This window comes from Nelumbo lutea, chromosome 3 (assembly GCF_056320005.1).
Source record: "Nelumbo lutea isolate HS-2025 chromosome 3, American lotus-T2T, whole genome shotgun sequence".
NCBI classification, from domain to species: Eukaryota; Viridiplantae; Streptophyta; class Magnoliopsida; order Proteales; family Nelumbonaceae; genus Nelumbo; species Nelumbo lutea.
Genome location: NC_142686.1, coordinates 26,285,694 through 26,304,108, shown reverse-complemented (window position 1 = coordinate 26,304,108; position 18,415 = coordinate 26,285,694). Strand labels below are relative to the sequence as shown.

At 40.5% G+C, this 18,415-nt stretch overlaps 1 protein-coding gene across 4 annotated transcripts in view; it reads right to left on the bottom strand.

Moving 5' to 3' along the window:
- Positions 1-213: 213 nt before the first annotated feature.
- Positions 214-18,415, bottom strand: part of LOC148863777 (sulfhydryl oxidase 2-like) — a 58,526-nt gene continuing 40,324 nt past the window's right edge. Inside the window, exons 10-12 of one of the 4 annotated variants that reach the window (XM_088977613.1) lie at positions 1,212-1,358; positions 673-1,119; positions 214-494 (exon numbers count right to left, since the gene is read on the bottom strand). In XM_088977613.1, coding sequence (XP_088833739.1) covers positions 479-494; positions 673-1,119; positions 1,212-1,358 — 610 coding nt within the window. In that variant the 3' untranslated portion in view covers positions 214-478. Of the gene's footprint in view, positions 495-575; positions 1,120-1,211; positions 1,359-18,415 lie in introns of those variants that run through there. The other 3 variants (XM_088977615.1, XM_088977612.1, XM_088977614.1) reach the window with 3 other exon arrangements.

The following is an 18,415-nucleotide window of genomic DNA, read 5'->3' as shown; positions in this document are numbered from 1 at the left end:
TCTTTCAAGTCTCAAAAGAACCATGCTCTGTAGTCGTACATTTGGGATCCAGGAAAGTAACATCAGGGAAAATTTTCTCTGGTTCTCAGATAACTCTCACATGCAACAGGAAGCACTGCATTGATTTATATGAGCTTAATAGCCAACAGTAATAGTTTACCTTAACAAAGTACACAACGTTAAAGGAAAGCTCCAAAAAATAAAGAATCGAAAGAGAGTAATGCTGCAATGTCACTTCACTAATAATTTTCAAAATTATAATTATGAAACATTCAGCTAAGAAATATATGGTTATTAAACAAATCTATACATTTCATTGCTATTACAAGAAAAAATGAAAGGAACAAAAGGTATATAGAAGTGGAGCTCAAGTAGGCAGTATGGCTGGTTAAGTTGTTGTGTATCATGAGCCCAACAGACCATGCTATGCACCTTAATTAATGGCAACGCCTGGTTTTAATCTGGTATAATCTCAGCTTCAGTTCCTCCTCCGCCTGAAATGTTGGGTAAAAAAGGAAAATAAGAATATCAAACTTCCCAATGAAACTTGACAGCCCTGATACCCACTGACGCCATTTCTTTTTTCCTTAGCTTTTAATAGAGCACTTAAAACATGATGATTACTATACTACTAATCATATGTTCTTTAAAGAGTGTAGTTGGTAAAAGTACTTCCGATTCTTCTGCTGGGACCGCCAGACACAAGCGAGTGCTCCAAATGCACAGCTGGCAAGAGCAATGCCTAATGCAGCTCCTACAGGCACTGCAACTGCACTTGTTGATGTTGCCATATCATCAACCAGAGACCTCTCATTTCCGCCAACCCCAAGGAGACCATTGTCTTTGTATGATGACACAAGCATATTACCATAGTAACCAACCAAGAACTTGAACACTGCATCCAAATTCCATTCAACCTGACTGGTGCCATCACTTTTCTTTTTCAGGGAGCGATAACAAGATGGGCAGAGCTGCTTTGGTGGCCATAGCATCTTTGGGAATTTTGGGTCACCAGTCCCCAGAGACTCCTCTTCTTTCTTTAGCCTTTCATTTACTTTGTTGTGTGTGTCCCATAGCCATAGGGCAAACTGGCTTGTCTTGTTGAAAGGATAAGAAACACTGCAAAGAAAAATAAAATCCTAGTGAGAAGATCTTAAGAGAATGTGGAGAATGTGAAGATAACCAATTACAAGCAGTTCAGGTTCTCTCACGTTGAACACATCTCATAGAAATGTCTACGGCACTCCTGGCATATGAAAAAGTTGTGAATGAAATCACAAATGGCTGTAAATGCTATGTGGCTTTCTCCATCTTCCAGCCTAACAGATAGGGAATGTAATAGAACCCATAACCCACAGCTGCAAAGCAACAAGAAACTACCTGAGCCAAACATGAACTCCCAACTCAGATGTATCGTAAAGTGCTCAAAAATTTTATAAAATGTGAAGATGTGAGGCAAGTCATAAGGATGCCTCCAAATGTGCAAGGCATAAACGTCAAGGAATGGAGTTAAGCCTCATTAAAAGGATTATAATAATCTATTAATGATTCTCAGTAGCCAAAAAAAATCTATTAATGATTCCATCAGATAACCAAATAAAGGCATAGTATTTCTATCTATTTAGGCATCTAGATACCAAAAGGTTAGTCTCGTTTAACAAGGTCCTGAGAGACACAAAAATTGATGCCAGGCTGGGTCTCCCTCCAACCCAGGGACAGATCAACATGAATTTGGATGGTTTGCCATGGGTAATCAAGGATCACCTATTGGAGGAGTCTTCAAGGGTTAGGAGGGATTTATGGTTGTATTTTAGACCCATTGGTGATGATGATTTCATTCATGCAGAGTCTATCACTACTACAGGTACTTCATTTAAAACTATCAGTACAATTCTCTGCAAGAATGCCAAATTTAAAAATAAATTTTGAGAAGAGTTGCATTGCTGGGATGGCTGAAGGGGAGATGGTAGAGTGTGAAAACATTTTGGGGTGTAGCATTGTCCAATGGCCTCTGACTTACCTAGGTCTACCTCTTGGAGCTAATCCTAAAGAAGTCAGGTTTTGGAACCCGATGATAGAAAGATTTACCAAAAGGCTTGCCTCCTGGAAAAAAAAAGGGTATTTATCAATAGGAGGAAGGATTACCTTGATCAGGCCTACTCTTTCTAACCTACCGGTTTATTACTTGTCAGTGTTTAAAATCCTAATAGGTGTAGGAAAGAGATTAGAAGATAATGAGAGATTTCCTGTGAAAACCAAAGGAAGGTAAGAGGGATCATAGGATAAGGTGGGAACTGGCTTGCAGTGATAAAAATAAATGGGGGGGGGGGGGGGAGAATAGGGAATATACAAAGAAGGAACACTGCTCTGCTAGGGAAATGGTTGTGGAGAATGCCTCAAGAGAGAGAAATTATGGGCAAGGGTGACCGCAAGTATTCATGGGCTTTCGGATAATGGATGGGATGCTGGAACATTGGCAAGGGAAAATCAAGCATCTCCTTGGAAGGCCATCAATAAAATCCTACCCTTTTTCCTTCCTTACATAGATTTGATTTCTGCAGTAAAAATGGTATTTGTAGAGAAGATGGGCCGAATGGCCCATAGGCTGTTTATCTTTTTTATCTTTTATGTTTTCTGCTGTAATGGGCCTTAATCTGGGCTTTATTCTTTCTTATGTTATGTTCAAAAAATCTCTCTCTGAACTCTAGTTGTCACCACCTTCTTCTTCTTCTTCTCTCTTCTTGCAACTTGGTTTCTGCTACTTTCTTTTGATTTTCTGCAACTTTTTAAACAATCCTTTCCTTTCAAAAGGCTGTTTTTCTTCTTGGTATCAGAGCAGGCTCGACTTTTCCCTCTTTTCACCTCTTTTTTCCCATAACTGAATCGTATGAATAGTTAAATAAACCTACTTCAGCCCAGTTGTTAGTGGTTTCTGGAGAGAAGGGGACTGGTTTTGTCGTCCTCCTGACAGATTCAAGTGTGTTACCCAAAACCCTAATTTTCTAGAGAAATCTGATTGCGGGCCCCACAGGGAGTTTGACCTGGGCGCTCAGTGACTGAAGGTCTTCTCATCCTTCATCTTGAAGATTGAATAAGTGGATTGGTGTTCTGTGAAGTCTACAAGAAGCGGCTGAGATTTCTCTATTTCTCCCAGCTTCCGGGTGTGATGCAGGTACCTGGTACGGCTGCATAGAGGTTGGCTCACAACACAATTTGTTCTGTCTTCATTTGTTGATATCCAAAGTTGTTAGAAGTTATTTTTGAAGTATTTAAGAAGATGAAAGCAAGCATGTTGCTAAATCTGGATAGGTTCCGGGAGCTTCTGTAGACTCTCTATTGGCTGTGACCACAACCAAGCTAGATGGAAGTAATTATCTAGCTTGGTCACAATCAAGGTTTAAAATTTCGCAACGTATCGGATCGTATTGGCCAATACATAACGTTCTGGTACAAGTCCGATACACGATACGCATAGAAATTATTTGTAGCGTTCATTTTCGTATGTATCGGTTTGTATCGAACCGTTTTGGGCCCTATATCAAACTGTTTCAAGTCTGTATCGACCGATACAGTTCCAAAACAATCCGATACAGCCTAATACAAGTCCCCTTCTCTTTCATTAATTTCATTAAATTATATTTAAGGCCGAATTACCTCTCATTAATTATATATTTACTCCTATATTTAAATGAATTTCTCTCTCATTAATTAGTTAATTACTCCTATAATTAATGCATAATTTTAAATTTGAATTTCAGTTTTAGCGCCTAAATGGAATTCTCTTCTCATTAATTCCGTTAATTAATAACCCTCTTTCTCATTAAATTCGTTTTGTTAGTATAAAAACTACGAATTATCAATAGCAAGATTCGAACCCTAGACATTAAGCTTTAAGACCTAGAGGTTCACCACTAAGCCACGCCCTTTTGCTTGGTATTTGTTTATGCATTTTTATTTTTAAGTAATTTTTCTCTTTTTCTTAGTGTATGCTTATCAATAAATGTTAGAATTAATTATTAAAATTTATGTATTAATAAATATTAAGATAAATTATATTGATCATTTTAAAACTAATGTATATCAATATACATTTTAGTTTTTTTTTGGGGGGTTTTTTCACGTTTTAGTTATTCCATCATTTGTCAATAGTTACTAAGTGTGTCTCGATATCTCGAATTTTATATAGACCATTAAATTACAGTTTTTTACTTTTAAATAACTTATTTACAATCATCTAAAACTTGTAACTATTGTTATTAATATGTTTTTTAGAATTTATTTAAACTTTTTAGCATATTTATGCGTATCTTGATTTTTCGTCCGGATCCATACGTATCCAAAGCGTATCAAGATACGTCTCCTAAAATTATCTTTCTGATACACCTTACGTTTCCGATACTTTGAACTTTGGTCACAATCAGTAAAAATTCATATTTGCAGTAGAGGCAAATGGGGTTTTATCCCGGGAGCAAGAAGGCTCCTTCAGAAGATGATCCATCATATGAAAAATGGATGCAAGAAAATTATACGGTTATTGGATGGCTTGTGAACTCAATGCAACCGCAAATTAGTCAGTTCTATTTGTGGATGAATTCAGCAAAGGAAATTTGGGATAGTGTTGCTGAAACCTATTCCTAAAAATTAAATGTAGCCAAGGTTTACAAGATGAGAAGTGATGTGAAGAATTTGAGACAAGGGGAAAAACCATTAGTTGTGTATTTCTCAAAATTGAAGTCTTTATGGCAAGAAATTGATTTGATAGAAGCTGTAGCCTAGGACACCACTAATGATGCTAAGACCTATAGGAAACTTGTTGAGAGAAACAGGGTGTTTTGAGTTTTTGACAGAGGTGAATCTAGAGTATGACATCACAAAGCAAACTATTTTATCCAATGATATTGTTTCACTGTCCCAAGCCTATTCCTTGGTAAGTAGTGAAGAAAGCAGTAGACTTGTCCAAGTCCAAGGGGCTGGTCTAAATGATCACTTTGCTAAAATGGGAATGAAACGCAAGGGAGTTGCAGGGACTCCAAGTAGCTCATGGAAGAAAGAAATTACTTGCGAGTACTGTAAGAAGCCAAAACATACAAAAGACAAGTGTTGGAAATTGCATCCTAAGCTTCTTCCTCTTCGGTTTCAAAAGAAGACTGATAATATGAAGGCAGGGGGTGCCAATATTGTTGCTGGTCTAGATAGTGACAGATACCAAACTGAAGAGATGACTACTAGTGAGCAGTTAGCAGCTATGAAGGCAGAATATGAGAAGTTTGGGAGGATGATCAATCACCTAGAGGGTGTGGCCTCTTCTTCCAACCCTCCAAGAAATTCAACATCTTCTGCATTTGCTCATTCAGGTATACGGGCTTCTGCCAATCATACAACTATTTCAGGTAATTGTAGGATCCCTTGGATTATTGATTCTGGTGCTTCTGATCATATGACTAGCCTTTCCACTTTGTTTGTTTCTTATGATTTAGTTCCTAGCCGTGACAAAATCACCCTAGCCGATGGCTCTTTTGCCCCTATCTAATTGTAGGATCCCTTGGATTATTGATTCTGGTGCTTCTAATCATATGACTAGCCTTTCCACTTTGTTTGTTTCTTATGATTTAGTTCCTAGCCATGACAAAATCACCCTAGCCGATGGCTCTCTTGCCCCTATCTCCGGCAAGGGAACCATCAAGGCTGCAAATTCCTTGGTACTTCCTTCTACTCTTCAATGTACCCAAGCTAAATACAAATTTGTTATCTGTAAGTAGCCTAACTAAGTCATTGAACTGCTGTATAACCTTCTTTCCTTCCTACTGTGTTTTTCAGGATCTGGAGTCTCAGAAAGTGATTGGGAGTGGCCACGAGGCGAATGGAATATATCTGCTGGACAGAGCAATGAACAACCTGGAAAAGCTGCTTTTGGGTCTACATCCACAGAGTCCATCAGTCAAGTCATGTTATGTCATTTTTGTTTGGGTCATCTTTATTTTTCTTCATTAAGTCATTTATTCCCAGAATTGTTTAAGGGAATTAGTATGTCAAGTCTTCATTGTGAGAATTGTCATTGTAGAAGTAGTTATCCTTTGAGTAATAAAATATCTTCTCATTTTCATATTGTGTACTCTGATGTGCGGGGACCTTACCACTTACCTTCTATGGGTGGCTACAAATATTTTATCTTGTTCATTGATGACTTTTCTCAGTTCACTTGGATATTTTTTATGAAGTCCCTAGACTTGTGAGGCAATTCCATGAATTTGTCCTAACCCAATTTGATACCAGAATTAAAATTTTCAGATCCGACAATGCAAAAGTATATTTGAGAAAAACCTAACCTGTTATCATACTGATTTGGGGGTTATTCACCAAAGCTCCTATGTTAGGATCCTAGAACATAATGGAGTTGCTGAAAGAAAAAATAGGCATATTGTTGAAGTTGCAAGAAGTATTCTATTTGCCTCACATGTCCTTACAAAATTTTGGGGTGATGTTGTTCTCACTACAACCTACTTAATCAACAGTATACCATCCAGGGTTTTGGGGTTTAAGTCTCCCTTCAGTTTTTTTCATCCGGGTATGGATCTTTTTCCTATTCCTCTTCATGTCTTTGGTTGCACTTGTTATGTACATATCCCAAGTGTCCAGAGACATAAATTTGAACCAAAAGCCCACAAGTGTATCTTCCTTGGTTATTCTCCCACACAAAAGGGTTATTGTTGTTTTGATCCAAAGACTGGCACTCGGTATGTCTCAATGGATGTCACCTTTGATGAGCTCTCTTCCTTTTATGATTCTTCTCAGGAGAGGCAATGTCTAAAGGGGGAGAATTTGTCATAGTTGTTTGCTCTTCCCCTTCCTGTCCCAGTTGAGTCTTCTGTTGAGACTCTCCCTCCCTCAAATGAGTCAAGGGAGGATCAGTCATTTCATTCCAGTATTCCTATCCCTCCTCCTTTACCTCCTCGTCCTATTTTTAATCCCAAGTTGCACCAAAGGCAGAGAACCAGAAATGAGCAGATTGTTTCCCCTACAACACATGAGCCTCTTGCACTTCCAGTCACAGAAGAGACAACAGGTACTGATACAGTCCCTTTGGAGTCATCCTTCCCAAACCTTGATATCCCCATTGCTATTAGGAAAGGAAAAAGGAAGTGTACTGCACATTGCATTTCCAAACACCTTTCTTATAGTTTGCTCTCTCCTTCATATTTTGTCTATTTTTCTTCTATTGCTTCTAACCCATTTCACAGGTCTGTGTCAGAAGCTCTTATTATTCCAGAATGAAGGGATGCTATGAGAACAGAAATTGATGCCCTACACAAGAATGAAACTTGGGAAGTGGTTGATTTGCCTGAAGGGAATGATTCAGTAGGCTGTAAGTGGGTTTTTACTATTAAATATCATGCCGATGGCACCATTGAAAGGTACAAGGCTAGGCTGGTTACTAAAGGTTATACACAGACATATGGGATTGATCATCTGGAGACCTTTGCTCCTGTTGCAAAGAAGACTTCTGTGAGAGTTCTGCTATCTTTGGCTACACACTCATATTTCCCACTTTATAACTGGATGTAAAGAATGCTTTTCTAAATGGAGAGTTACATGAGGAGGCCTATATGTCTCTTCCTCTAGGGATGTATGAAACAGATATGAAAGGGAAGGTCTGCAGGCTGAAGAAATCTCTTTATGGGCTTAAACAGTCCCCAAAGCATGGTTTGAAAGGCTTAGGGCTGCCCTTGTTAGCTTTGGCTATGTACGGACACAGTCTGATCATACCCTCTTTGTAAAGAGGAGAGGATCCTTGGCCGTTTACCTGATTGTGTATGTTGATGATATTGTTGTGATTGGTAATGATGTATCAGGGATTAATGATCTCAAATCCTTCCTTCATACAACGTTTAAGATCAAAGATCTGGGGGAATTGAAATACTTTCTTGGCAATAGAAGTTGCTAGATCCAAGGATGGGATCCTTATCTCTCAGAGAAAGTATGTACTTGATTTACTCTCTGAAACAGGAAAGATGGGTGCTAGACCAGTTGCTACTCCTATTGATATGAGTCATAAACTCTCTACCTTAGATGGAATGTTGTTGAAAGATAAGGGAGTTGTTGTCAGTTGTTTATGTATTCAGGTTTAGTACCATAAGGGTACTGTTGTAATTTCTCCTTTTTTTACATTGTTCGGCTGTACTAGTATAAATAATAATATATCATTCTTTCGCTCCCTAAGTTCAGAAGGGGCTTTCAGTCCTCTCGGCTCTCCTCTCCTCTCTCCCTCTCTTCTCTCCTCTCGTCTCTTCACTTGCTCTTGCTCTTGCTCAACATGGTATCAGAGCAAGTCGTCCAGGCCTGAAGGGTGGTGTCAAGCAAACCTGTTGTTCAATGTCGAGCAGATAATCTTTTCATCTCCCAGGGCTGTATCCATCGAACTGCTAATCAGTTGTATTCAGTTCAACCCAAAAGTTATAGAGACTTTTCATCTTCTAGCCCAGAAGTTGTATTCATTGTCTATTTGACTGTAGAGAGGCTATCATCTGAGGTTCGTAGAGGGAGTTCTGGTTTACAGAGAGGCTATCATCTGAAGTTAAAAGAGGTACTGTTCATTTACTGTTTGGCTGCCCTACAGATTGACTGTTTATTGATTGACTGTTCAACCGATTGATGGACTATTGATGGACTGTATTTCTTTAACAAAGCAGTTGTATTCGACATTTTTTTTGTATTTCTTTACCCCTTCGATGGACTGTTGATGTCCTAAAGCAGTTATTGTATTGATCTCAGTCATTGATTGTTCGGCTACCAGACCTGCCGATTAGGGGTGTGGTGAACTTCACCTTGTTTTTCTATTCTGTTGGAGGGTCATATGACCTCTGTACAATTGTACATCATACAGACCTGATTAGGTACTGCAACTGCAATGTTCTTTTCTTGGATTCCTACAAGACCGTAGATTATACAGACCTGTTCCAGTACTGCAACAGCAGTGTTCAGTCTTTGCTCCCAGTGAAACCGTAGGTCAGAAGGACCAGTTTCTATAATAGCCTTGTACGGAAGTACTCCTTTGGTTGTTGTTTTTTTCTTAAACCAGAAATCATGAGTAGTGAAGATTCAGCCACATCTGGAGTTTCCTCAATGCTGAATGGAATGGGTGGGGGTGACCTATCCTTTCCTATGGCTGTTGTCCCTCTTGATGGTTTAAATTACCTAGAGTGGTCAAGAGGGATCAATCTATACATCACTACAAGGGGGAAGATAGACTATATTAATGGGAGGATAAAAGAACCATCCTCCGGGAGTGCTGAATATGATAGATGGAATCAGGAGAACAGTATTGTTATGTCCTGGCTCTTGGTTTCCATGCAACCTCAAATCAGGAAGAATTTCATGTGGGCTGAAACTGCAAATGAAATCTGGGAACAAGCAAAGTCTACATATTCAGAATTGCGACACTATGCCAAAATTTATCATCTGCAGGCAGCATCTTCTACTTGTAGACAGGGGGAGAGGTGTTTATCGGTCTATTACTCTAACTTAACATCTGCCTAGAAGGAGTTGGAACACTACCAGAGTGTGGATTGGAAGTGTGATGAGGATGCTAAGAAGTACAAACAGCTTGTCTCCCAGCAAAGGGTGTTTGCATTCTTACATGGTCTGAATCCTATGTATGAATCTATCAGAGTTCAGATTCTCAGCTCTAAGGATCTCCCTTTTGTTCAGGAAGTCTATGCTCTTGTACAATCTGAAGAAAGCAGGAGAAATTTGATGAACAGCCCTGGTGGGGATGCTATTGTGTTAGTTGCAAAAGGGGGTGTATCTACTAGTGGGGGATCTTCTTCCCGGAAATGAGATCTCTAGAAAAAAACAGAAGATAAGGAAAAATTGTGGTGCACTCATTGTCAGAAACCCCGACACACCAAAGATACCCGTTGGGATCTTCATGGGAAACCAAAATGGGCTCAAGATCTGACTAAGAAGCAAGGTTCAGAGGTGAATAAGAAGTACGGGCAGCAAAATACAAAGTGTTTCGACTGTTGCTACAGTAGTCTGAACAGGAAGAGGAGAAGAAGAAGAAGAAGAAGAAGAAGAAGAAGAAGAAGAAAAGAAGAAGAAGGGTCTGTCGAAAATCTGATGGGTTTTCCCATAAGTCGACCCCCTTAATCTATATTAGATTCTAATCATAGTTACAAAGACAGAAATGACCTTACTTAAGTGTGGGGCAGAGTAACTCTAATAACACTGCCACATAAGCAAGTTACTTAATAAACAAAAGAAGACTAAACTACCCCTATTCGGCACATCTTAACACTCCCCCTCAAGCTGGAGAATATATGTCATATAATCCCAACTTGTTACATAGATAGTTCACTTTCCCTGAGCTTAGAGCTTTTGTAAACATATCTGCCCACTGGTCATTGAAGCCCACATGTTCTGTATTTATCTCTCTAGCAAGAACCTTCTCTCTCACAAAGTGGCAATCAACCTCTATGTGCTTTGTTCTCTCATGAAAGATAGGATTGGATGAGATATGTAGTGCAGCTTGGTTGTCACAGTACAATTTCATAGGTTTATCCATGTGAAACCCAATTTCTTGTAGGAGATTTCTTAGCTACACTAATTCACAGATAGTGTGAGCCATGGCCCTATATTCGGCTTCAGCACTACTTCTGGCTACAACCATCTGCTTTTTACTCTTCCATGTCACAAGATTTCCTCCCAGAAATGTGCAATAGCCTGTAGTAGATCTTCTGTCACTCACTGAGCCTACCCAGTCTGCATCTGTATACCCAACTACTTCAAGTTTTCCTCCTGGTTTATACAATAGCCCACTGCCTGGAGCTCCTTTCAGATACCTCACAATTCTAAGGACTGCATCTCAGTGAGGTATACGAGGGTTCTGCATGAATTGGCTCACCACACTGACTGCAAAGGAGATGTCGGGTCTCGTGATAGTCAGATAGTTCAGCTTTCCCACTAGTTGTCTATACCTTCCAGGATCTTCAAATACTTCTCCTGTATCACTGCTCAACTTAACATTTGGTTCCATAGGGGTCTCAGCCGGTTTTGCACCTAACAGTCCTGTTTCTTCCAATAGATCAAGGACATATTTCCTTTGGCACAGATTCACACCTTGTTTTGACCTGGCAACCTCTATTCCCAAGAAATACTTTAATGTTCCAAGGTCCTTTGTTTGAAAATGATTTTGCAGAAATACCTTTAGTTTGCCAATCCCCAATTTATCACTACCAGTGATGACAATATCATCCACATAAACCACTAATAAAATCTTCCCAGCTTCTGAGTCAGCTGAACACTGAGTGATCAACTTGGCATTGCTTCATTCCAAAACTCTTCACCACTTCGCTGAACTTCCCAAACCAAGCACGTGGAGATTGCTTCAATCCATAAATTGCTTTCTTCAGCCTGCACACCTTACCACCCTCCCCCTGAGCAACAAACCCAGGTGGTTGCTCCATATATACCTCCTCCACTAGATCACCATGGAGGAAGGCATTCTTTATGTCAAGTTGAAAGAGAGGCCAATCATACATAACTGCCAAGGAAATTAGGACACGAACGGAACCAATTTTAGCCACCGGAGAGAATGTCTCCATATAGTCCACACCATACACCTGTGAGTAACCTTTAGCAACAAGTCTGGCCTTCAGACGCTCCACACTACCATCTGGCAAGTATTTCACAGTATACACCCATTTACAGCCCACAGCATGCTTCCCAGGTGGAAGAGTAGTAAGTTCCCATGTTTGAGTATGTTGAAGAGCAGAAAGTTCCTCCTCCATTGCCCGCCGCCATCCAGGTGAACTAAGAGCTTCTTGAACATTGTTAGGTAGGGAAATAGAAGACAAAAGTGAAACAAACTGGTGATATGAGGCAGAAAGACGAGATAATGAAACAAAATTGGAAATGGGATGGAGTGTGGAACTACGTTTACCTTTTTGTAAGGCAATGGGTAGGTCAAGATCTGAAGGTTCAGCAATAGGAGCCATGAGAGGATCCGCAGATGAGGTAGAAGCAGGAGGAGAGGCCGGTGTCGTTCGACGTGTATACACTTGTCGGATCGGTGGTCGTTCAGTAATGACCTGCACTGAATGAGGAGATGAGTCTACTCCAACAACAGCCTCTGGAACTGAATCACTGACAGGAAGAGGAAGAGAAGGTAAGGGTGAGGACAAGGGTGCTTCATGACTGGAGAAGAAGGGGACAGACTCAAAAAATGTGACATCAGGGCAGACATAGCACTTTCAGGCAATAGGATTATAAGAATTGTACCCTTTTTGAGTCCGAGAGTAGCCAAGGAAGACACATTTAATTAAGCGTGCATCTAGCTTGTCTATTCCAGGACTCAGATTATGAACAAAGCACACAACCAAAGACACGAGGAATTAATGAAAACAGAGATAAAGTGGGAAACAAGATGGAGAAGGGGGACCGACCATGAAGAATAAAAGAGGGCATCCGATTAATGAGAAAACATGCAGTGAGTACAACATCACTCCAAAACCGTTTAGGAACATGCATGTGGTGAAGCATAGACCGAGCAATTTCAAGAAGATGACGATTCCAGCCACCCCATTTTGTTAAGGGGTGAAAGCACACGAGATCTGATGAATAATGCCATGTTGTTCTAAATACTGTTGAAATGCAGTAAGAAAGTATTCATGATCATTATCTGAACGAAGAACTTTGATTGGAACACCAAATTGTGTGCGTATTTCAGCATGGAATTTTTGAAAAATGGAAAATAATTCACTTCTTTCTTTCATTAAGTAAATCTATGTCATTCTTGAACAATCATCAATAAAGGAGACAAAATACTTGTACCCATTATAAGACTATTTTGATCGGACCCCAAACATCTGAGTGAACCAAAGAAAAATGACTCAACATACAACTCTCAACTCTTGGACTGAAGGACACACGACGGTGTTTACCAAACTGACATGACTCACATTGTAAAACTGACAACTGACTCAATGATGGAACCAACATCTTGAGGACCTTGAGAGATGGATGTCCCAGTCGGCAATGCCATTGTAGAGGAGTAAGGAAAGTCTGAAGTGCAATTGAAGATCCACCACCGTCAAGGTAATACAATCCACCAGCTTCATGCCCCCCACCAATCTTCTTCCCCGTCTTGAGATCCTGAAAAACACAAGTGGAAGGAAAGAAGGTAACAGAACAGTTAAGAGCTTTGGTTATTTTACTAACAGACATAAGATTGAATGAAAACTTAGGTACGTATAAAACAGATGATAAAGGGACAGAAGCCAAGTCAACATTACCAACACCACAGATGAGAGATGAGGACCCATTGGCAAGTGTAACAGTTTGTGGTGTGGAGGTTTCAGTAAGAGAAGAGAACACACTTGGAGTCCCAGTCATATGATCTGAGGCTCCAGAGTCAATAATCCAGGAAGGAGTTTTAGATGACATGCAAGCGATACCTGATTAGGCATATGTGGCAGTGGTATGCTGTGAAGTAGTTTGAAGGAACCATTCATACTCATCACGCGGAACACTCACCATCTCCCTCCCAGAAGTAGATGTAGATGTGGAAGGTGTTAGGTCTGCCAGTTTACTGTCACTAATAGCAACCTTGCCTGCTACAGCATGATTAGCCCATTTAGAGGGAGGGCCATGTAGATCATAACAGAAATTCACTGTGTGTCCATCCCTACCACAATGAGTACACTTCCTTGTAGAGTTATTTTTTCCTCTGCCACGGCCCCCTCTGGAATGACCTCCCCCTCTTGTACTATGTCCACCACCTCTAACTGTCACAAGTGCTGATTTATCATACTGTGTGGGGTTCTCTGTCTGGCCCAAAGAGATTCTACGAAGTCTTGAGAATACTTCCTCAAGTGTAGGAAGAGTAGAGCCCCCCAATATTTGAGCTCTAACTGGTTCATATTCCGACTTCAGCCCCACTAAAAATCTTGTAACATCTAGCTGCTCCCTTTGCTGTTGCTGAACTTGAATATCTAGAGTAAGGGGATGATAGACATTGAGTTCATTCCTTATATTCTTCATGCAGGCATAGTACTCTTCTAGTGTTTTGGTTCCTTATTGTAAATCAAAGTACTCCTGATACAGCTGATATACTCTTGTTGTGTTATCTTGTCCAGAATATAGCTTCTTAGCATGCTCCCATATATCCTTAGTCGTATCAAGGAACATGAAGTTGGCACTGATTTTGGGTTCCATACTATTCCACAGCCAAGTCATGATTTGAGCATCTTCTTGTTCCCAATCATCAAACCCTGGAGAGTCAACCGGTGGCTTCTCATCTCTAACATGCTTTGCTTTCTTCTCTGCCTTGAGAAAAACTTCCACTGATTTAGCCCATGGAACATAGTTCTCCCCATTTAGCTTAATTGAGGTCATTTGTACTCCTAGATAGTCGGAGGAAATTACTACACTATTTTTTTTTATCATTGTAGCCATCTCCTATTGCTGCCATTGTACTCTTTCACAGTTGTCTCTAACTTTACTTCTCAGCTACAAACTGATTGATGTTGTTCACAGTTTGATATTTCAGGACCTATTGCAGCCTCTAAACACCACTGCTGACTTCACACACTTGTTCTTATTCACACTACTGCTGACTTCACACACTTACGTCCCACATAAGCATCAGATTACCATTCACTAATCACAAGTAGAGGCCCTCTTACAACCACTCAAGCACCACAACACAGCCAAATCTGCTGCACCCAGTTCAGACTTATTTAACACACTTAAGAGGGCATTACACAACCACAAGGAGTTCGGCAAGGTCACTGCATTCTACCTTACACCACTCGGCCACTTACAGCAGCCCTAACACCATTCAACGACTTACAACAGCCCTACACCATTCGACTACTGCACACACAGCCCTTCCTAGGGCAACAATGAACCTAGTTCTCTAGGTTCTACTCAGTACAACAGCTTCTTGTAGGATTTCTACCCAGAAATATAAGTAACACTAGAAGAAGAGAGAACCGACCTTCCTTTGAGAATATCAACCATTCACTACTGAAGTCACTTTCCTTGTTGAAGAAGGTTATACGCAGTAGAGAGACAAGCTGTAATGTTTTTGACCTAGGGCGAACCAATTCTCTCCATTGACTGATCAGAAACAAAGGTGAAGAGTCACGAACAATGTTGAGGTGCTTTACCAACTAACTTAGGTCAGGAGCATGGCTCTGATACCATGTTTTGACTGTTGCTACAGTAGTCCGAACAGGAAGAGGAGAAGAAGAAGAAGAAGAAAAGAAGAAGAAGGGTCTGTCGAAAATCTGATGGGTTTTCCCATTCAGTCGACCCCCTTAATCTATATTAGATTCTAATCATAGTTACAAAGACAGAAATGACCTTACTTAAGTGTGGGGCAGAGTAACTCTAATAACACTGCCACATAAGCGAGTTACTTAATAAACAGAAGAAGACTAAACTACCCTTATTCGGCACATCTTAACACAAAGAAACATCACATGGCCAACATGGCTACTCGGGAGCATCAGCCCCCCATTTCTACTGTGACTCAGACACATCTCACTGCACCTGACCCGAGGGAGGACATTATGAATTCCTTCCGTGACCATTTAGAGCTCTATGGTAGAGCAATTCGTCAGATGGATACTCCTCCCTCAACCTCATTTGCATCTACGCCAGGTAACCCTGCCACTGCTTTCCATGTTGCTTCTCACACCCATGACTCTCCATGGATCATTGATTCTAGAGCATCAAAACATATGACTGGTACGTCCTCTTACTTTCAAACATATCACCCTCTGTCTGGAAGAGACAAGGTGAGACTAGCCGATGGATCATACTCTTCCATAGCTGGTCAAGGCACTCTCTCTCTTCCTCTTGGCCTTACCCTCTCTGATGTTGTTCATGTTCCAAACTTTCCCATTAATTTGTCCTCTGTTAGTAGTGTTACTAATTCCTTGAATTGCTCAGTGACTTTTTTCCCTTCTCATTGTGTGATTCAGGATCTAGCCTCGAGGAGGACGATTGGTAGGGGTCGTATGGCTGATGGACTTTACATGTTGGAGAATAAGGTTGATCTTCATGTTACATAGTCTATGAGTCAGTCTTGTAAGAAAAAAGTATATTTATGGCATTGTCGTCTTGGTCATTTGTCTGTTGAGTCTTTGAAAGTTGTATTCCCAGAACTGTTTAAGTCAGTGTCTGTCTCTGATTTTTCTTGTCAAACGTGTCAGTTGAGCAAACATTGTAGAACTCATTTTCTTCAAAGACATAGTAAATCTGAATCTCCATTTCACGTTGTTCATTCTGATGTGTGGGGCCCTGTTACTTTACCATCTGAGGTGGCTACAAGTATTTCATTACCCTCATTGATGATTATTCTAGATTTACGTACCAAAAATCATTCAAGATTTCTAGTGGATGGTCTTCACTCAATTTCAAACTGAAATCCAAATTTTCCAATCAGATAATGCAAAAGAATTTTTTCATAGTGACCTCACGGAATTTTTTGCTTCGCATGGTTCCCTTCACCGTAGCTCTTGTGCCCGCACACCACAACAAAATGGTGTGGCCGAACGGAAGAACCGACATCTCCTTGAAGTGGCTCGAGGTTTACTACTTCATATGAATGTTCCCAAACGGTTTTGGCTTGAAGCTGTTCTTTGTTCCACTTACCTTATAAACCATATGCCCTCTCGTCGGTTAGAGTACAAAGCCCCACATCAACTTCTCTTTCCTAAGGCTCCCCTTCTTTCTATTCCTCCTCGTGTCTTTGGTTGTCAGTGTTTTGTCCAAAATCTGTCTCCCACCCGTGAGAAATTGGATTCTCGTGCTATACCTTGCATATTTCTTGGTTACTCCTTCACTCAAAAGGGATACCGTGTTTATGATCCTGTTTCTCGTAATTCTATGTCTCCATGGATGTTTCTTTCTTTGAAGATGAGCCTTTCTATCCTGTTTCTCCTCAGGGGGAGTGTAGACATGAGGAGAAACTGGTTCAACTTCCCTCTCTCCCTGACCCTCCACCTTTTTGTGTTTTTTCTGTCGTCGCAAAGGCCAGCCAAATCCAAGAGCTGTAGAGAATCCGGAAGCTATACCTCCAGTGCCAACAGACTCCTCGAGGGAGGATCATACTCACTCAGGTATTTTAGCTCCCAATGATGTCCTTGAATCTATTGAAAATGATTCCTCTACTGCTAATGATCTTGACCGTCCTATTGCTCACAGGAAGGGTGTTAGATTGTGCACCACAAAACATTCCATTTCCAACTTTGTCTCCTATGAGAACATTTCATCCTCATTCCGTGCCTTCCTTACCTCTATTGACAGTGTCCCTATCCCTAAGAATGTGGCAGAAACTCTTTCAGTTCCTGAATGGACAAATGCCATGAGGGAAGAAGTTAATGCCCTTCACAAAAATGGCACATGGGAACTTGTTGATCTTCCTAAGGGAAAGGTTCCAGTTGGATGTAAATGGGTGTTCACAGTCAAGCATAAGGTTGATGGAACAGTGGAAAGGTATAAAGCTCGCTTAGTGGCAAAGGGATTTACTCAAGTGTATGGAGTTGATTATGCAGAAACTTTTGCCCCCGTTGCCAAGATGAATTCCATTAGAGTCCTTTTCTCTCTTGTGGCCAATCTGGATTGGGTTTTACACCAGTTGGACATCAAGAATGCATTCTTGAATGGTGACCTTGAAGAGGAAGTGTACATGATTCAACCTCTTGGGTTTCTAGCCCAAGGCAATGAACAGAAAGTGTGCAAGTTGAAGAAGTCCTTATACGGGCTAAAACAATCACCAAAAGGTTGGTTCAGTAGATTCCATGTGGCAGTTCAGCAAAAAGGATACAGGCAATGTCAATCAGATCACACACTGTTCGTGAAAAAAGAAGGTAAAATTGCTGCTCTAATTGTTTATGTGGATGACATAATTGTTACTGGTGATTAGGAGGACGAAATTCAGAAATTGAAATTTTTTCTTGCAACTCAGTTTGAAGTGAAGGATCTAGGACCTGCCAGATACTTCCTTGGAATTGAAGTTGCCCGATCAAAGAAGAGTATCTTCATTTCTCAAAAGAAATACGTCCTAGATTTACTTCAGGACACTGGAAAGATGGGGGTGAAGCCAGTTGACTCTCCCATTGACCCCAACCATAAATTAGGTGACAACTGTGGTGAATCACTCAAGGATGCGAAACAGTTTCAGAGGCTTGTAGGGAGATTGATATACCTTTCTATGACTCACCCAAACATTGCATATGTTGTTGGTGTCCTCGATCAATTCATGCATGCTCCTAGGTCTTCTCATCTTGAAGCAGCAGAGAGAATCCTCCGATATTTGAAGAAGTATCCGGGTACTGGTTTGTTGTTTCAAAAGCACGGACATTTGAAAGTTGAAGTTTATACAGATGCTGATTGGGTTGGATCCCAA